Source organism: Microtus pennsylvanicus, chromosome 10, assembly GCF_037038515.1.
Source record: "Microtus pennsylvanicus isolate mMicPen1 chromosome 10, mMicPen1.hap1, whole genome shotgun sequence".
Lineage (NCBI taxonomy): Eukaryota > Metazoa > Chordata > Mammalia > Rodentia > Cricetidae > Microtus > Microtus pennsylvanicus.
In genome coordinates, this window is record NC_134588.1 from 31,631,223 (window position 1) to 31,648,986 (window position 17,764).

General features: G+C 42.6%; 1 protein-coding gene across 1 annotated transcript in view; it reads left to right on the forward strand.

Annotated features, from left to right (window-relative positions):
- Kif14 (kinesin family member 14) overlaps nucleotides 1-17,764 on the forward strand; it is a 74,431-nt gene that overhangs the window by 25,028 nt on the left and 31,639 nt on the right. The window contains exons 11-19 of the mRNA XM_075988109.1: nucleotides 2,510-2,682; nucleotides 3,334-3,481; nucleotides 3,925-3,988; nucleotides 6,185-6,369; nucleotides 11,222-11,324; nucleotides 12,210-12,370; nucleotides 12,991-13,138; nucleotides 13,811-13,963; nucleotides 17,549-17,675. Coding sequence (XP_075844224.1) covers nucleotides 2,510-2,682; nucleotides 3,334-3,481; nucleotides 3,925-3,988; nucleotides 6,185-6,369; nucleotides 11,222-11,324; nucleotides 12,210-12,370; nucleotides 12,991-13,138; nucleotides 13,811-13,963; nucleotides 17,549-17,675 — 1,262 coding nt within the window. The remainder of the gene's footprint in view (nucleotides 1-2,509; nucleotides 2,683-3,333; nucleotides 3,482-3,924; nucleotides 3,989-6,184; nucleotides 6,370-11,221; nucleotides 11,325-12,209; nucleotides 12,371-12,990; nucleotides 13,139-13,810; nucleotides 13,964-17,548; nucleotides 17,676-17,764) is intronic.

The window sequence follows — 17,764 nt, forward strand, 5'->3', positions numbered from 1 at the left end:
TTCTCATGGTGTCCTGTTCAGAAGGTCCTTTCCCGGGCCCGTGAGTTCTCATGGTGTCCTGTTCAGAAAGTCCTTTCCTGGGCCTGTGAGTTCTAATGGTGTCTTGTTCAGAAGGTCCTTTCCTGGGCCCGTGAGTTCTCATGGTGTCCTGTTCAGAAGGTCCTTTCCTGGGCCCGTGAGTGCTAATGGTGTCCTGTTCAGAAGGTCCTTTCCCGGGCCCGTGAGTTCTAATGGTGTCCTGTTCAGAAGGTCCTTTCCTGGGCCCGTGAGTGCTAATGGTGTCCTGTTCAGAAGGTCCTTTCCCGGGCCCGTGAGTGCTAATGGTGTCCTGTTCAGAAGGTCCTTTCCTGGGCCCGTGAGTGCTAATGGTGTCCTGTTCAGAAGGTCCTTTCCTGGGCCCGTGAGTTCTCATGGTGTCCTGTTCAGAAGGTCCTTTCCTGGGCCCGTGAGTTCTAATGGTGTCCTGTTCAGAAGGTCCTTTCCTGGGCCTGTGAGTTCTAATGGTGTCCTGTTCAGAAGGTCCTTTCCTGGGCCTGTGAGTTCTAATGGTGTCCTGTTCAGAAGGTCCTTTCCTGGGCCCGTGAGTTCTCATGGTGTCCTGTTCAGAAAGTCCTCTCCTGGGCCCGTGAGTTCTCATGGTGTCCTGTTCAGAAGGTCCTTTCCCGGGCCCGTGAGTGCTAATGGTGTCCTGTTCAGAAGGTCCTTTCCTGGGCCCGTGAGTTCTCATGGTGTCCTGTTCAGAAGGTCCTTTCCCGGGCCCGTGAGTGCTAATGGTGTCCTGTTCAGAAGGTCCTTTCCCGGGCCCGTGAGTTCTAATGGTGTCCTGTTCAGAAGGTCCTTTCCCGGGCCCATGAATTCGAGCCTATTCCCCACTTCATCTTCTGTAACAATCAGGGTATCTGATTTTGTATTGAGGTACTTGAACCATTTGGACTTGAGTTTTGTGCAGAGTAATAGGTATGGATCTATTTGCATTCTCCTGCACACAGACATCCATGTGACCAGCATCATTTGTTGAAGGTACTGTCTTTTCTCCAGTGTGAATATTTGTATTCTTTGTCAAAATTCAGGTGTATAGAATTATGTCTGGATCTTCAGTTCTATTCTGTTGATCAATGTGTTTATTTTATGCTAATACCATGTTGTTTTTATTATTATAGCTTGTAATACAACTTGAAATCTGGGATGACAATACTTTCAGAAATTCTTGTTTTATTCAGGATTGTTTTAGTTATTCTGGTTTTTTTTTTTAATTTTTTCTTGTGTTTTTTGCTGTTGTTTTGGGGTTGGGTTTGTGTGTGTGTTTCCATATGAAGTAGAAAATTGTTTTCTTAATTTCTGTTAAGAAGTGTGTTGAAATTTTGATGGGTGTTACATTGAATTTATAAGTTGCTGTTGGTAGGATGGCCATTTTCACAATATTAATCCTACCAATACATGCACATTAGAGATCTTTCTATCTTCTTCAATTTATTTCTTTAATGTCTTAAAGTTTGTATTATACAAGTCTTTCACTTGCTTTATTAAATACATGATATTTTCAGTTTGCTAACTCAAGTGGAGGAGGCTTGGTGTTCAACTGGGCAAGAACCACATCTACAACAGCAGTAGTGTATCTTTATAATTGGTGTATTGTTGCTCTTCTGTGTTTATTTAGGTTTTCTTCTCATTAGACAGCTCTCTCTTTGTTCTAGAATAGACTATGTAGCCCAGGATGGCCTTGAACCCATGGCAGTCCTTCTGCATCAGCCTTCCAAGTGGCTCACACCATGCCCAGCTTTTCACTGCTAAATTATGTTATTTCTGTCTTGAAACTTAAAAGGGAGAATAGGGTTTTTTAAAAAATGACTTGAGAAGCTAGGAATAGTGAAATTCATTCTGTGATAATAAAGATATATTGAGTATTATAGTCTCCTTTACACACAGTACTGTACGGGATGTTTATATGTTAAGTCATCATTTTCAGCGTGTATTGGGAACTAACTCCTGCAGGTTATGATGGCACTGGGTGTACAGAGATGATAAAGACACACAGTCTCCTTGCTGTAGGAAATCACATCTAAAGGGAAACATCTTACTAAAGAATGTTGGATCATGCATAAAGCCTATAAACAGTTTATTACTTTATGAAGCAATATAGAAGAAATAAGAGAAGCCAGAAGCATGGGTCAGGCGTGGTAGTGGTCCATGCCTTTAATCCCAGAACTTGGTGGGCCAAGGCAGGCAGATCTCCGGCGGATCTCTGTGGATTGGAGGCCAACCTGGAATAGCAAGTTTTAGCCTAGCTGCATAGTGAGATTCTGTCTCAAAAAAAATTTAAAAAGAAATGAGAAGAAACTGTAAGAGAAAACAATGTATTTATGAGATGTAAGAGGCTTTAATGGTGTGTGAGTTGAGAGTCAGTATTGTGTTGTGTGCTCTTGTCATTGGTTTGGGTTTTCTAGACAGTTTCTGCTCTAGGTGGTTATAAAAGAAAAGTCTAATTGTGCTGTTTCCCTTCTCCTTAAAGGCTTTTAAAAGAAAGCCTGGGTGGGAATTCCAAAACAGCAATGATTGCTACCATCAGTCCTGCTGCCAGCAACATCGAGGAAACACTAAGCACACTTAGATACGCCACCCAAGCCCGCCTGATAGTCAATATCGCCAAAGTCAACGAAGATATGAATGCAAAGTTAATTAGAGGTGAGCATTAACTGAAATACTATTCACGATTTGCACAGACATGTCTGTGCACACTGTATATGCGTCTGTGTGTGGATGCACATGTGTTGGCATGCTGTGTTATGGAAGCCCCGGGCTAATGTTGGCAGTCTCCTTAGGTTGCTCGCCAGATTTCATATTGAGATCGTGTCTCCCAGTTGACCCCAAGCTCCCCAGTTTGTCTAAGCCAACTAGCCAGCTTGCTTTGGGGAGTCCCCTGTCACTGCCTTGCAAGTAGAGTGGATTACAGACAGGCTGCTACACCCACCCAGCATGTACATGGGTGCTGTCCCCATTCTCAGGAATGCACAAGAAGCATTTTACCAAGGGAGCCATCTCTGCAGTCCCGTTTTCTCAATTACAAAAGATATCATTCTGCAATTTAGATTTATTAAATTTCTAATTCCAATCTTAATGTATATGGTTTTTAAGAAAACTATTTTTTCCACACCTATTTGCTCATACATCCCAGTTGTAAACCCGACAGTGATGGAGGAAGGTGGCATACAGTGAGAAAAAGAGGAGGCATAGAGGGAAGTCAGAGCAAAGGCTAAGAAAGGGGAGGGGGTAGCAAGCAGAAGCAGCCTTTTCCAGAGGTGGTTGTTCATCACGTGTCTCTTTATGAATCTTCAGAACTGAAAGCAGAAATTGAGAAGTTAAAAGCTGCTCAGAGAAACAACCGGAATATTGACCCTGAACGGTATAGACTCTGCCGACAAGAGATAACATCCTTGCGGATGAAGCTGCATCAGCAGGAGAGAGACATGGCAGAGCTGCAAAGGTGAGTGCCCCCGGAGCCATGGAATGTGTTCCTGCAGACTAGACGGGGGTGGGGTGGGGGGAAGTGGAGGGGGATGGAGGGGCGGCGGGGCAGAGAGCACTGGATCTCTCTCCACCTCCTTTAGAAGGGAGCAGCTTGTTTGCAGTGGTCTTTTGTTTGTTTGTTTGTTTGTTTATTTTCCTTTTCTGTTTTTTGAGATAGGATTTCTCTATGTAACAACCCTAACTGTCCTGGAACTCTCTGTGTAGACCAGGCTGGCCTTGAACTCACAGAGATCTGCCAGCTTCTGCCTCCCAACTGCTGGGAGTAAGGGCGTGCACCACCGCTGCCTGGCCAGTTGTCCTTTTGAAATGCTAGTATTCCGCAAGCTTCAAAGATGTTCTTTTGATTTTGGTTTTACATAAATGAATGTTTTAACTTCAATATTTTCTTTTTTTGGGAAGAGTATGGAAAGAAAAGTTCGAACAAGCTGAGAAAAGAAAACTTCAAGAGACAAAGGAGTTACAGGTATCATTTCAATTTCCTAAACTAATTTGAAGTAGAAAAAATACACCTGTAAATTTCATTTTTTATCTTTATCATATAATAACTCTGTACAGAGAAATATGTAAAGATAGTTAACATAAAGAATTGTTAGAGACCAAGGGCTAAAGCTGAGAGGTTTAAAAATGCCAACCACAAGGGTACTGTTGCTTTCTCCAGTTGTGATCCGTGCCTCTTCCAGGAATCAGACCTGTGTCTGCCCCACCTAAGCAGCCTTCCCGCACAGGCTCTGTCCGGGTGGCCAGACCAGTGCTGTCTCCTGGGACACTGGCACGGCAGCCAAGTTCACGGTGCTGGGGCTGCCACAGTTGGTGTGGCTGGTGTGTCAGGAGCCAGTCCGCCAGGCAGCAGCTCTTATCCTACTCCGTTCTGGGCATAGGGCTCTTCTCTCTGACGGTTGCCTGCCTTATCCTCTCCACCATGGAGGCTCTAAGGGATCACCAGCTGTCCCTGTGGCTGGTATGTGCTGAGCTTTAGAACTAAAACAAAAGAATCAGGATGGGGGGAGCATTTAGATCTAGGTTGTGATTGCATAGAGCCTCCAAGTGCAGGAACTGTAGTCATGTGCCACTACACCCAAGTGAACTTTTCCTGTTCCTGTGGGTTCTTCTAGTAACAACATGAAAGATAGATTGGAAGAAGGAAGGGCCAGTGTTTGGAAAGACAGGCATTAGGAGCTGCTGGTGTAGTTAAGGCAAGAGCTAGGGAGAACTTGGAGCGAGGGCAGTGGTGGTAATGGAGGAGGTGTTCAGGAGACAGAGTGTGGGGAAAAGGATTGTTGTCTTTATTTTCATTTCTTAAGTATGTGTATATATATCTTAAATAAGTGCATATATTACATATATATGTAATATGGCATACATGCCATAGCAGTCATTTGGAGGTCAGAGGGCAATTGTGTGGAGGTGATTCTCTCCCTCCATCTTTCCAGTCTGGCTTGGGTTCTGGAGAGTCTGAGCTGGGGTCAGGTTTGTACAGCAGCACCTTTACGGAGCCGTGTCACCAGGCCTGGGATAACTGATTTTAGATGTTGGGATAGTAGAAGTGGAAGTCAAGAGCATTCCCATGTTTTAGAAATGTAGGTATTATAGGCCACTGAAGTGTGGGGTGGGGAAGCAGGGGACAGTTGATTGGACAATAACTAGAAGAAGAATAGAGCCACACATAGGACTCTGAAAATGAGAATTGTCTGGGGTCAATGGAGAGTTAACGAGAAAGATACCCATTGTTGATTCCTACCTACACACACACACACACACACACACACACACACACACACACACACACACACATTCAGAGTTATTTGGGAATGGCCAGGACATCTTAATAGAAGAGACAGGATTTTCCAGGTGTGGTGGTTCATGCCTCTAATTCCAACATTTTGAGACTGGGCAGGAGGATCCTGAGTTTGAAACCAGCTTAGAGTACACAGTTACAGCCTGAATTACACAAGAAAAAACAAAACAACAAAAGCGGGGAGATTTGAGGTTGGGTAAGATTTTTTCAGGTGAAACCAAAGTGTTGTAGAAGGGAAAGCACATGAGAGGAGAAGAGGCCAAGGGGTTTAGATGGCGTCATAAGTAAATATGGAAAGGAGAGACACTGGTTTACTGTGGTCTTGATTTCCAGGCTAAGCAATTTAGTCTTTACTCTTTAGGAAGTGAAAAGCTCTTGGAAGTATTTGACAGTGAGTTGAGGAATTTCCTGGTGTAGGAATATGAAACAAGGGAAATAGCCAACAGGGCACTCTAGAAGCTGCTTCAGGGATTCTGGTGTGAGTTGATTTAAGGTGGAGCTGATGAAATTGAGCAGAACTGGTCCCCTCTAAGGTGGCACAGAATCAAGCTGGTAGTGATGGGTTGGTGTGACTGTGAAGAAAGAGCTACAGAGTTTAGGAGTGTGATGGTGACAGGCACAGCGAGCAGTATGTGCGTGCACACGCTCTTACACACACTTGTGTATGAGTGTGTATGTGTATGCTCGGGACTAAAAGCAGGGCACTTCACATGCATGTACTCTACCACTGGACTTCAATCTCAGTGAACCTGTTATGTGCTAAAACTCTATCAAAAGTGACCCTAATATTTAACATAGACCCTTCTTTCAGGAGAGTTTAATAATTTCATGCTGTAGTTAAGATTTTCTTTTCACTTCTACCAGAAAGCAGGAGTTACGTTTCAAATGGACAACCATCTGCCAAACCTTGTTAACCTCAATGAAGACCCACAGTTGTCAGAGATGCTACTCTACATGGTGAAAGAAGGCATCACTACAGTTGGGAAGTATAAGCCAGACTCAAGCCACGACATCCAGTTATCCGGAGTGCTGATTGCGGATGACCACTGGTATGTCAGTCTCCTGCAATGGGGTCTTGTTCACGGGGCGTTGTCTACATAAGGCATTCATTCCTATTGATTCTTCTCAATACTTCTCCAACCTCCGCCACCCACCCCCCTTTGGTTTTCTTGAGACAAAGTTTCTCTGTGTAGCCTGGCTGTCGTGGAACTTACTCTGTAGACCAGGCTGGCCTTAAGCTCAGAGATTCCCTTGCATCTGCCTTCTGAGTGCTGGGATTAAAGGCATGCACCACCATGCCTCTCACCCTCTCTTTAAGAGAGGAAAGACTTAGTGAATGTGTTTAAAGACAAGAGGTGAGTTACTTTCACTGTGAGGTTCAGCATAATGCACTGTGGTACTTATCTGCCAATTAAAGGGTACTTTCTGTTCTTAGAATGGCATGCGTGAAGTAAACTATCTGTCTTATATAGAAGACTTTTTGGTTGGATTGATAAATTAAATTTTTTTGTTTTATGTGAGTTTATTTTATATATATATATATATATATATATATATATATATATATATATATAATGTATATTGCTGGGATAATTCTGCTTGTGAACAGTTTTGACTTTATGTTGTATTTTTAAGTTTTATCCATTTCAAGTTCTTTTTTTTTTTTTAAATATTTATTTATTATGTATACATTATTCTGTGTGTATGCCTGCAGGCCAGAAGAGGGCATCAGACCTCATTCCAGATGGTTGTGAGCCACCATGTGGTTGCTGGGAATTGAACTCAGGACCTTTGGAAGAGCAGTCAGTGCTCTTAACCTCTGAGCCATCTCTCCAGCCCCCATTTCAAGTTCTTATTTTCACTGGTGTGAAGTATTCCATTATCTGAATTTATCTTGGATCATTGCGGTTTATTTTGCTAACAGACATTTGAGCTTTTACCATTTTGCTTTCATATTCCCTTAAGTATTACCAGTCAAATGGGTGGGTCATTTTGCACTGCTGGAAGAGAAATTCATAGGCATGGAAAAGGTTTTCTTGTGCAGGCCTTGGTAGCGGTGAGCACAGCAGCAGGCCGTGCGGTGGTGGGGTGGCAGCAGGTGGCACCCATAGTCTTAGGGCTCCCATTTAGGATTCAGATGGTGGGACCCTGACCTCTATGAGTATTACAGATCTGTGTAGTCCTAGGCCTTGGCCACAGCTGTCATTGCAGCTTCTGGGCAGACCTAGGTTTTGGGATTCCCTAGCCCTTGACAGTGGCCACTGTTAGTGACTCCCATGCCTGGGGTGTCTGAACCTCCTGATTCTTTTCCAGCCACCAGGGTCTGCAGCATCACTGGCTCTTTACAGTCTGGTTTCCTTCTCCAGCCTTAGAACTCCAGAGTCCTCTATCTCTATCCCTTTTTAGACAGTTGTGGACGGGTGTCTGGACCAATCACAATAGACCTTCATGTGAGTATTTGTGTTTGCACCAATCACAGAGATGCTTCTGTAGCACCACTCAGCTCTGTAGGTCAGAAGGAGAAGGGCTCCCTACCTGGCTTAGAAGGAAATGATTGCTGAAGTTCACCAAGGTTTTGGCTAAGGCTGCAGTTTCAAGAGTGTCTTAGTCACAGTTCTGTTGTTGTGATGAAACACCTTGACCAAGGCAACTTATAAAAGGAAGCACTTGAGGTCTTGCCTACAGTTACAGAGCATCGGGCATCACAGCCGGGGGCATGGCGCCTGCCTGCTGTAGCTTAGAGCTTTCTTCTTGATTCACAGGCAGCAGGCTAAGAGAGGGGACCAGACTGAGTCTTGTGTGGTCTTTTAGAACCTCAAAGCCCTCTCCCAGGGACACACCTCCCCCTAATTCTTCCTAAACAGTCCACCATCAGGGAACCAAACATTCAAATACACGAGCTTATAAGGCATCATTCTCATTCAGACACCACAAGGAGCGATAGCAGTCAGTTGTAATCATCAAGTAGTTTTATCAGTGTCTGTGGCATGTCCACAATGGCTGGTGCTAACATAGGATATGGTCTGGCTGGTTTAGACTGACGGTCCTTTTGCTTAAGGCAGCCAGGGTGACAAAGGGGATTCCAGTAGCTGCTAATTAATCATACTGCCCTGTCCCCTAGCATCTTTGCTTATTACAGGAGGATGAACATCAGGAATGCTAGGATAAGGCCTTAAAAAACTCATCATTAACACCAGTAATGATCCTATCTGTGCTTTTATATGATTAACACTGTCCGAGGCCCCCAGGGAATGGTGCTTTCCCAGGTATGCTTGTGACTCCTGACTCAATGGTAGTTTGTCCAGGACAGGTCCCTGGATGGTAAACCCCACTGACCCCAAAGGGTCTGCGGGGAAACTGGTAGGAACTAGGGAGTTCTGAGCTATGAGAACATACGTGCTGTTTAAATAGGATGACATTTTCATTATGCTATGGTAAATATTTTAAAATTTAAAAAGCATGTCTAGAGATACTAGGCTCTGGGAAATGTGCATGTTCAATCCTACCAAGTGCTTTCAGATTGTTGTCCAAAATTATTATCCATTTTTATCACCATTGTCCCTGAAAATATTGTTACTACTCCACATCGTCAGCACTTCATGCTGTCAGATTTTTAGTCTGTAAATTTAGTGAACACAAAGTAGCATCTCACTGATTCATTTTGCATGTTTCTGGTTAATGGTGTTGTGCCTCTTTTACTTGCCTGTCTATGTATGTCCTCTCTCGGTTTTTCTTAATAATTTTCAGGCATTCTTGACATATTCTGGGTTCTAGTATTTTGTAGTTTTATGTATTGCAAGCATCTTTTTTTCCCCTAGTATGAGTCATATTTATTGTTATGTTATATTGATTAAAGTTCTTTGTTTTAGTGCCTGACATTAATTTTTTACTTTATATGATTGCCAATTTCATATTTTGTTTAAAAAAAGAATGATTCATCTAGACCCAGTGGCACAAACCACCTGTACTTTCTTTGAAGACTGAGGCAGGAGAATTACAAACGCAAGGCCAGTCTAGGCTTCAAAATGAGTTCAAGGACAACCTGGGGCCTTAGTGAGACCCTATCTCAAAAGAAAAAGTGAAAAAGAGGGAGGGCTGAAAGGTATTAACTCAGTGGTAGAATTCTTGCATAAGATCCAGGGTTCTATCCCAAGTAACACATACACAGTGACATCATACAGATGTTTTCCTTTCTTTTCCTCTAGATTTTTGAAGTTCTGTGTGAGCTAGAGATCAAAACTAATTTCTGTATGAGTAATCCTAGAGAATCCAGTTCTTGTGAACCTTATACTGAGTGTTTTGTTTCTCTTGTGACTATTTATAGAAACATGGGACTCTGTTCTAACACTGTATGGCTCTGACAACTCGAGTTTCATGATGAGCCCTTTAATTTGGTAGGGCACGTAACTTTTTCAGGCTCTTTTGCTATACTGGTAATTATTTTATGTAACAAATAAGTATGGCATCATTTCATCAGTGGCAAAGATGCAGAACTATGCCAAAGAACGAAGAGCCCAGTGGGGCCCGGGGGGACCCAGGAAGTCTGTCGCTCACCTTGAGCTCTCTCCTGCCCATTTAGTAGACTAGTCAGCGTGTGTGTGTCTCACTCACTGGACCATAGTGCTCAGGAGGAGAACTGTGTTCATGTCTGTCTTAACCAGGGCTCAGTGAGTGAAGACTTCGGTGCTCATTCAGTCCCACATCAAGGACCAAATGAGCACTGCGTGCTTGGTGGGAGGAATTCGCTTCGAACCTCAGGGACTGGCCTGTAGGATGAGGTGTGTGGGGTGGTGTTGATAAGGAAGAGGAGGTCCTGCCCTGATGAAGGACTCAGGGAAAGGAAGATGCCAATCTGGTTGTCTACAGAAACAGGTTCATGTGGAGGATAGTGGCCTGTGAAGGAGACTGGCATCCGGGACTCTGACTGCTGTCTGCTGACCTCTGCTGGCAGAGTAGATGGAAGTAAGAGAGGGAAGACAGACTGCTTAAAATTATCTGGTTTAAACAGTCTCCTGACACACCCCCAGCAGTGAGCTGTTTTGCTCAGATGTGGTTTTGGGGGATGTTTTAATTCAACATTATTCCCTAATTTCAAATATTGGAGCCTAACCAATGCTAAAGGTCTTGAGAGAGGACTTGGCTTTTGCTGTAGTTTTTTTTAAAATAATATATTGATTTTTATTTTATGTGCATTGGCCTACATGTATGTCTGTGTGAGAGTGTCAGATCTCTGAGTTACAGACAGGTGTGAGCTGCCATGTGGGTGCCATCCCCTTGCTGTGGTTTTCTGCTTCTGTCTGTGAAATTTCCTATTTTCTGACTAAGAACGTCTCCCCAGTGTGTGTGACATTTGTAACTGCTCCCTCCCATCTCCCCGTCAAGGTCTGTTTAGTTAGATGGCTAAGGGTGTGCTTTTGTCACCTGCTTTCCTCCTGAGCAATACGGCACTCCTCCATTAGGAACGCCCATTTATAGCACCAGTGATGCACTCAGTTGCAAAACCAGAAGCTTAGAAAAATAAGAACACATAAAAACGCTCTCTCGGAGTAACCGTTATCAATATTTGATTGGTTTTTTTCCCTTTGAACTTTTTTTTGTGTATGTTTTTCATTTTTAGGGAAGGTTTGTTTTAGTGTTTTTTTCCCACCAGAAATTAATCAAAATATAATGAAACTTCTTCCTACACTGGCAGATACAATTGCTAAGGGTACTGGTGTTTTGTTTTGTTTTTCACCAACTTCAGAGTATATCTAGAGGAAAAATAAAATAATTAAAAATTACTATTGCTATAAATTGGTATGAATTTATTACCAAAGAGATAATCTAAGCCGATTTATCCTCTCTTATATTTTCTTTTTAGCATATCCTGTAATTATGATGATGCACCTTTTATTTTAACAGCACCATCAGAAATTTTGGAGGAACAGTGAGTATTGTCCCAGCTGGAGAAGCGAAGACATATGTAAACGGGATGCACATTTCGGAGCCCACAGTATTACATCATGTAAGTCGACAGGGGCTACAGTTGGTGTTCATGTTTTCTCCCCCTAAGTCACGACACTCATCTACACCTGTGTTTTCTCCGAGTCATTAATCTGAATTGAGAACTTTTCCATTTCAAGAGTTCTCCTGTTGATTGATTCATTGTACAAAGAGAAGTTCCAGTGGTGTGAACAGGATTCACCCCTGACACCATCATCATGTGTCCTGTGAAGACCTGGGCTCAGGAATCACGGGGGGAGGAGGGTTGAAATCCTCACTCTGTCTGTCCCCGGGCTGTGACCTTTGTCAAGTTACCAAACTAGATGATTGAATAATGCCGCCTAGTTAGGATGCTTTTGGAGTGCTATTAACAGCTATCTCAGGAGACCTGGCTTAAACTGCTGCAGGCAAACCCACAAATATGGTCATTTTCCATGAATTCTACTTTTCAGGGATAGTGGAAAATTAAATTAAAAATAATTCATGTAAAAAAATAATAATTAATGTATAATTTTACGCCATTGCTTGCAAAAAGTAGGTACTTAGTGTCAGCGGTTATTAGAAAAGTCTGGGTGTTTAGCTCCCTCTTTCCAACATCGGAATGATATGGCTCAGGAGTTGTTGTGGGATGTGAATGAGATGTTTATCATATATGCAATTGTAAATTACTTAACAATATTTGACATATGAAAAATATTTAACAAATGTGATGGTTGCTATGATTTTAATGTCTATCATCAATAATACTGTGTCATCTTGAATTGTGCAGCTAAACACTAAAACTATATCTCATATAGAAAACCATTGTCAATATTTTATTGTTTTCTCAATTTTTTTATTTTTAGGAAAATTTTGTAATTTTTTCATTTAGACTCACTTTAAATCGTACATTTTTCCTGTGTTTCAGGGTGATCGGGTGATTCTTGGTGGAGATCACTATTTTAGATTTAATCACCCAGTGGAAGTCCAGAAAGGGCTAAGACCGTTAAGTAGACAAACTCTCACAAGCGAAGGTCCAAAAGATTTTGAGTTTGCCAAAAATGAGTTACTTATGGCACAGAGATCACAGTAAGTGTTATCGCTGATGCAAAGTGTGTGTGTGTGTGTGTGTGTGTGTGTGTGTGTGTACGCGAGCAAAGTGTGTGTCAGAGTTAACTGTTCATAGGACACAGCCTAGTTCAGAGACCCTGACATACTGTACAGAATAAAGTGGAAAAGCAGCCATGTCCTAAGTCAGTGGATTGTCAAGTACAGAGCATGCAGAAGGCCAGCCTGGGATCTGTCTTGGAAAGAGTCTATCATGAGTTAAAATGGAATCAGGGCATTGTTAACTTAACCTAAAATACCTTAGTTTGTTCACTGTGCTAACTACAATATTTACTAAGATGTTTGCTATAATATTTTACATGATATATTTTCTTTACTCACTGGAAAATATATTAATTTAAATATCAGGCATCTGCAATAATAACTAAACTGGGAATAATGATATTTTCATCTTTTTCTATTTTTTGTATGGACACAATTCAAAACCAATGGAAAAAATCTGAAAACACTGTAGAGAGAATACCAAAAATTAAGTATTCACATTTAATTGTTATTTTAATATGAAACATTTTAATATAACTGAAGACTGCTTAGGTATATAAAATATTCGTTGTCCTAAAAAATATCTTGCTATTTTATAGGCTTGAAGCAGAAATAAAAGATGCCCAGCTGAAGGCAAAGGAAGAAATGATGCAAGGAATTCAAATTGCCAAAGAAATGGCTCAGCAAGAGCTTTCTTCCCAAAAAGCTGCTTATGAAAGCAGAATCCGAGCCCTGGAAGCAGAACTGGTAAGAAGCAGCATTTGCCTTTTCTCTGATAGTTTCCTCCAGTGTTGTGGGCTAAAATGGATTGCCTCCAGGATGGCGTTTAACAGATTAATGTAATCAGCCCTATGTTGGTAGGCAGGGGTCTCTTTTCCTCTCCCGGCAGCCAAGTTCACCCACACAGCCTTGAACCTGCGGTGTGTGTGGTGCACATCCCAGCACTGGAGTGGTGGAGGCAGGAGGATCGGGAGTTCAGGGACATCTTCAGTTACACAGCAAGTTCAAGACTAGCCTGGGATATGCAAAGTGAGACACTCTCCAGAGGAGTGTCTGACACTAGGGCTAGAGCCACACATTTCCAGGGAACAAGTTAATGGTAGATCATGGCTGCTGCTGGGGGAGGAAATAGACTGCTGCACACCAGTACAGGAGGTGTGGCTCTTCGGGCTGACCTAGTGCCAACCTTTCTGCCCCAATACCCCATTTTAGAGGGCGTGCCCCCAGAGGTTGTACTGGTGACATTCGTGTTTGGTTAGAGTATTTGACCTGAGTGAAGTAAAAGGCTCCAGGACAACTTTGATGTGCTTGAATCCTTGCTCAGTCATTACAAGGGGGACTTTTATACCCTAGGACCACTGTTTTTTTTAAATTGCTTTGCATTTTGCATGAGTTAATTCTCGTTAATGTTGTTTAAAGAGGGAAGAGTCTCAAAGGAAGAAAATGGAGGAAATAAATAACCAAAAGGCTAATGACAAAATTGAGGAGTTGGAAAAGGCAAAGCAGCATCTTGAACAGGAAGTGTATGTGAACAAAAGGCGGCTGGAGATGGAGACTTTGGCTACAAAGCAGGTGACTTCATGTCTGAGCCGACACTGCTGGTCTGAGGGGGAGCTACCTTTGATGAAAGAGCCAAAAGGTCTGGATGGGAATGGTTCCCACGACTGCAAGCCTCTGCCCTGGTTCTGCTCATACGCCATCCCCAAACACTTTGGAAGGCATACAACCCTTTTTTTTTTTTTAAGTTCAATTCTTGTTTTTTTCTTTTCTTGTGTCTACCACTGCCTGTCATCAGCCATGCTAAATAATATATATAAGGAAATGATAGAAGGGCCTAAAATGTAGTAGGAAGAAAAGGAAGGCCTTTATGTTGGATCACATCCTGATAGAGCTTTGGTTCCTAGGAGAACTCAGGGATGGGGCGTTTGATACATACTTCTATCTCGAGGGGGACAAAGGCAGTCTCCTGGGGCCCTTGTGAAACAGCCAAGTCCACAAAACAAAGATAAAACCAGAGCATTCGTGTGTTAATGTCTTCAGCCACTTTGCTAACATTTTTTGCATTTCCTTCTCTCCAGATTGCTGGCTTTTTAAAGATTTATTTATTTTATGTATATGAATTTTTGTCTGCATGTATGTCTCTGTGTGTTTGTATCACAAATATGCTTGGTGTCCAAAGAGGATATAAGAGGGTGTCAGATCCCCTAGAACTGGAGTTACAGATGGTTGTTTGCCACCATGTGGGTGCTGGGAACCAAGCCCAAGTTCTCTTAACTGCTGAGATGTCTCTCCAGCTCCACACTGGTTCTTGGAGCGTGTTCCCTGGATGAGAAGCATTGGCTTCTTCTAGGATCCTCTTAGAAATGCAAATTGTGGGCTGGAGAGACAGCCTGGAATCCACGTGCAGACCGGGCTGTCTCTGCCTCTGCCGCCCAAGTGCTAAGTTTAGAGGTGTGCACCACACTGCCCATCAGTTCCTCGTTTCTTGATCTTAAGGTTTATCTCAAGTAGTAGCCTTATTTTCTCTTTTTTTCAAGTTTGTGGGATGAGGAAGAGCAGAGCTGAGGTCTGAGGTGGAAGAAAACTTCTAGTCACTCAAGCAGTAACAGTATAATGTGCTGGGCGCACACTGCCTGTTAACTTGGGTGGAGACAGCAGAAGAGAAACAGCCATTTGTATCCTGGGAAATACTATTTAGTTCATGCCTTTTAACTTTAGCCAACAAATGCTGTTATTGTCCATTTTGAGCAGTTACCCCCACCCCACCCCTTTTTACTCCTGAAGATTCTTTACTTACTAGAAATAGGAAGAAAAAATATTAATCTATGTCTTCAAAAATTCCTTATAATGGGCCAATGAAATGGCTCAGCAGGTGAAGAGCTTGCCACACAAGGCTGGTGACCCGAGTGTGATCCTGGAACCCACATAAGGTAGAAGGAGAGAACTGACTTTATACAATCGTCCTCCAACCTCCACCCTTACACTTGGCATATGTACCCCCACAATCATATAGACTTGATAATGATAAATGAATTTTTAGAATCCAAGGAATTTTGTGAGGAAAATCATTAAGAAAGTTTATAAATTGATTTTAAAAAATTTTGTGTTTAATAAGATATGTTAGCCATGTATTCCTAATGAAATGAGTACAGTAGGGTGCCATTTCATCATAGTGTTACAGTGAACAGCACGTGGCAGCCTGTGTCTGTGCTCACGTGCGCTCATGGTGTGTGCCTGTGTATGTATGTGCTCCTGTGCACTCAGAGTATGTGTGTGTATGTGCTCCTGTGCACTCAGTATGTATGTGTGTGTATGTGCTCCTGTGCACTCAGTATGTATGTTTGTATGTGCTCCTGTGCACTCAGTATGTATGTGTGTGTATGTGCTAGTGTGCATTCAGTATGTATGTGTGTGTATGTGCTCCTGTGCACTCAGTATGTATGTGTGTATGTGCTCCTGTGCACTCAGAGTATGTGTGTGTATGTGCTCCTGTGCACTCAGTATGTATGTGTGTGTCCTTCTGTGCACTCAGTATGTATGTGTGTGTATGTGCTCCTGTGCACTCAGTATGTATGTGTGTGTATGTGCTCCTGTGCACTCAGAGTATGTGTGTGTATGTGCTCCTGTGCACTCAGTATGTATGTGTGTGTATGTGCTCCTGTGCACTCAGTATGTATGTGTGTATGTGCTCCTGTGCACTCAGAGTATGTGTGTGTATGTGCTCCTGTGCACTCAGTATGTATGTGTGTATGTGCTCCTGTGTACTCAGTATGTATGTGTGTGTATGTGCTCCTGTGCACTCAGTATGTATGTGTATGTGTGTGCTCCTGTGCACTCAGTATGTATGTGTGTATGTGCTCCTGTGCACTCAGTATGTATGTGTGTATGTGCTCCTCTGCACTCAGAGTATGTGTGTGTATGTGCTCCCGTGCACTCAGTATGTATGTGTGTGTATGTGCTCCTGTGCACTCAGTAAGTATGTGTGTGTATTGCTCCTGTGCACTCAGTATGTATGTGTTTTTATGTGCTCCTCTGCACTCAGAGTATGTGTGTGTATGTGCTCCTGTGCACTCAGTAAATATGTGTGTGTATGTGCTCCTGTGCACTCAGAGTATGTGTGTGTATGTGCTCCTGTGCACTCAGTATGTATGTGTATGTATGTGCTCCTGTGCACTCAGTATGTATGTGTGTGTATGTGCTCCTGTGCACTCAGAGTATGTGTGTGTGTATGTGCTCCTGTGCACTCAGAGTATGTGTGTGTATGTGCTCCTGTGCACTCAGAGTATGTGTGTGTGTATGTGCTCCTGTGCACTCAGTAAGTATGTGTGTGTGTGCTCCTGTGCACTCAGTATGTATGTGTGTGTATGTGCTCCTGTGCACTCAGTATGTATGTGTGTGTATGTGCTCCTGTGCACTCAGTAAGTATGTGTGTGTATGTGCTCCTGTGCACTCAGTATGTATGTGTGTGTCCTTCTGTGCACTCAGTATGTATGTGCGTGTCCTTCTGTGCACTCAGTATGTATGTGCGTGTCCTTCTGTGCACTCATGCCTACCCATGTGAGCATATGTAGAGGCCAAAGGTTGACACCAGATGTCTTCCTCAGGCTCTTCTCTTCCTTATTTATGGAGACAGGGTTGTTCACTGAACTTGCTGATTTTGGCAGGACTGGCTAGCCAGTGAGCTCCAGATATCAACTGTCTGCTTCACACGGTGCCAGAGTTACATCTGCTATAACTCCGAATCCCAAATTTTATGTGGCTGCTTCATACTTTACCTGCTGAGACACTTCCCCAGCCCCTATTAATCCTTTTTTTAAAAACAGTTATTTTATTTCTGTGTATATGTCATGGTGTATATGTGGGGACCAGAGGACAGCTTTGGGGATTGATTTTCTTTTTCCACCATGGCATCCCGGGGAAAAAACTCATCAAAATCAAATGTTGGTGGCAAGTGCCATTTTACTGGCTCGATTAATCTGCTTTTTCAAAATGTTTTCTTGTATATTTGTAAGATAAATAACCTGATATTATAAGGTGTATATAAACACAAAATGGCTAGAATGGTGAAGCAAATGACCATATCCAATGTCTCTGATTTTATAAATTCTCACTTTGCATATCCTCATCTGTGGGTCTATATGAATGTGTGTCAATTAGGCTTTAGAAGACCATAGCATCCGCCATGCAAGAATACTAGAAGCTTTAGAGACTGAAAAGCAGAAAATCGCTAGAGAAGTACGAATTCTTCAGGAGAATCGGGGAAACAGGGATAAAACTTTTATAAGTGAGTATATACTGGTATTAACATATACTTTTTAAAAGTTCTATATTATCTTCTTACTAAAATGTTAGCTGCCTTTACATATTTAAAAC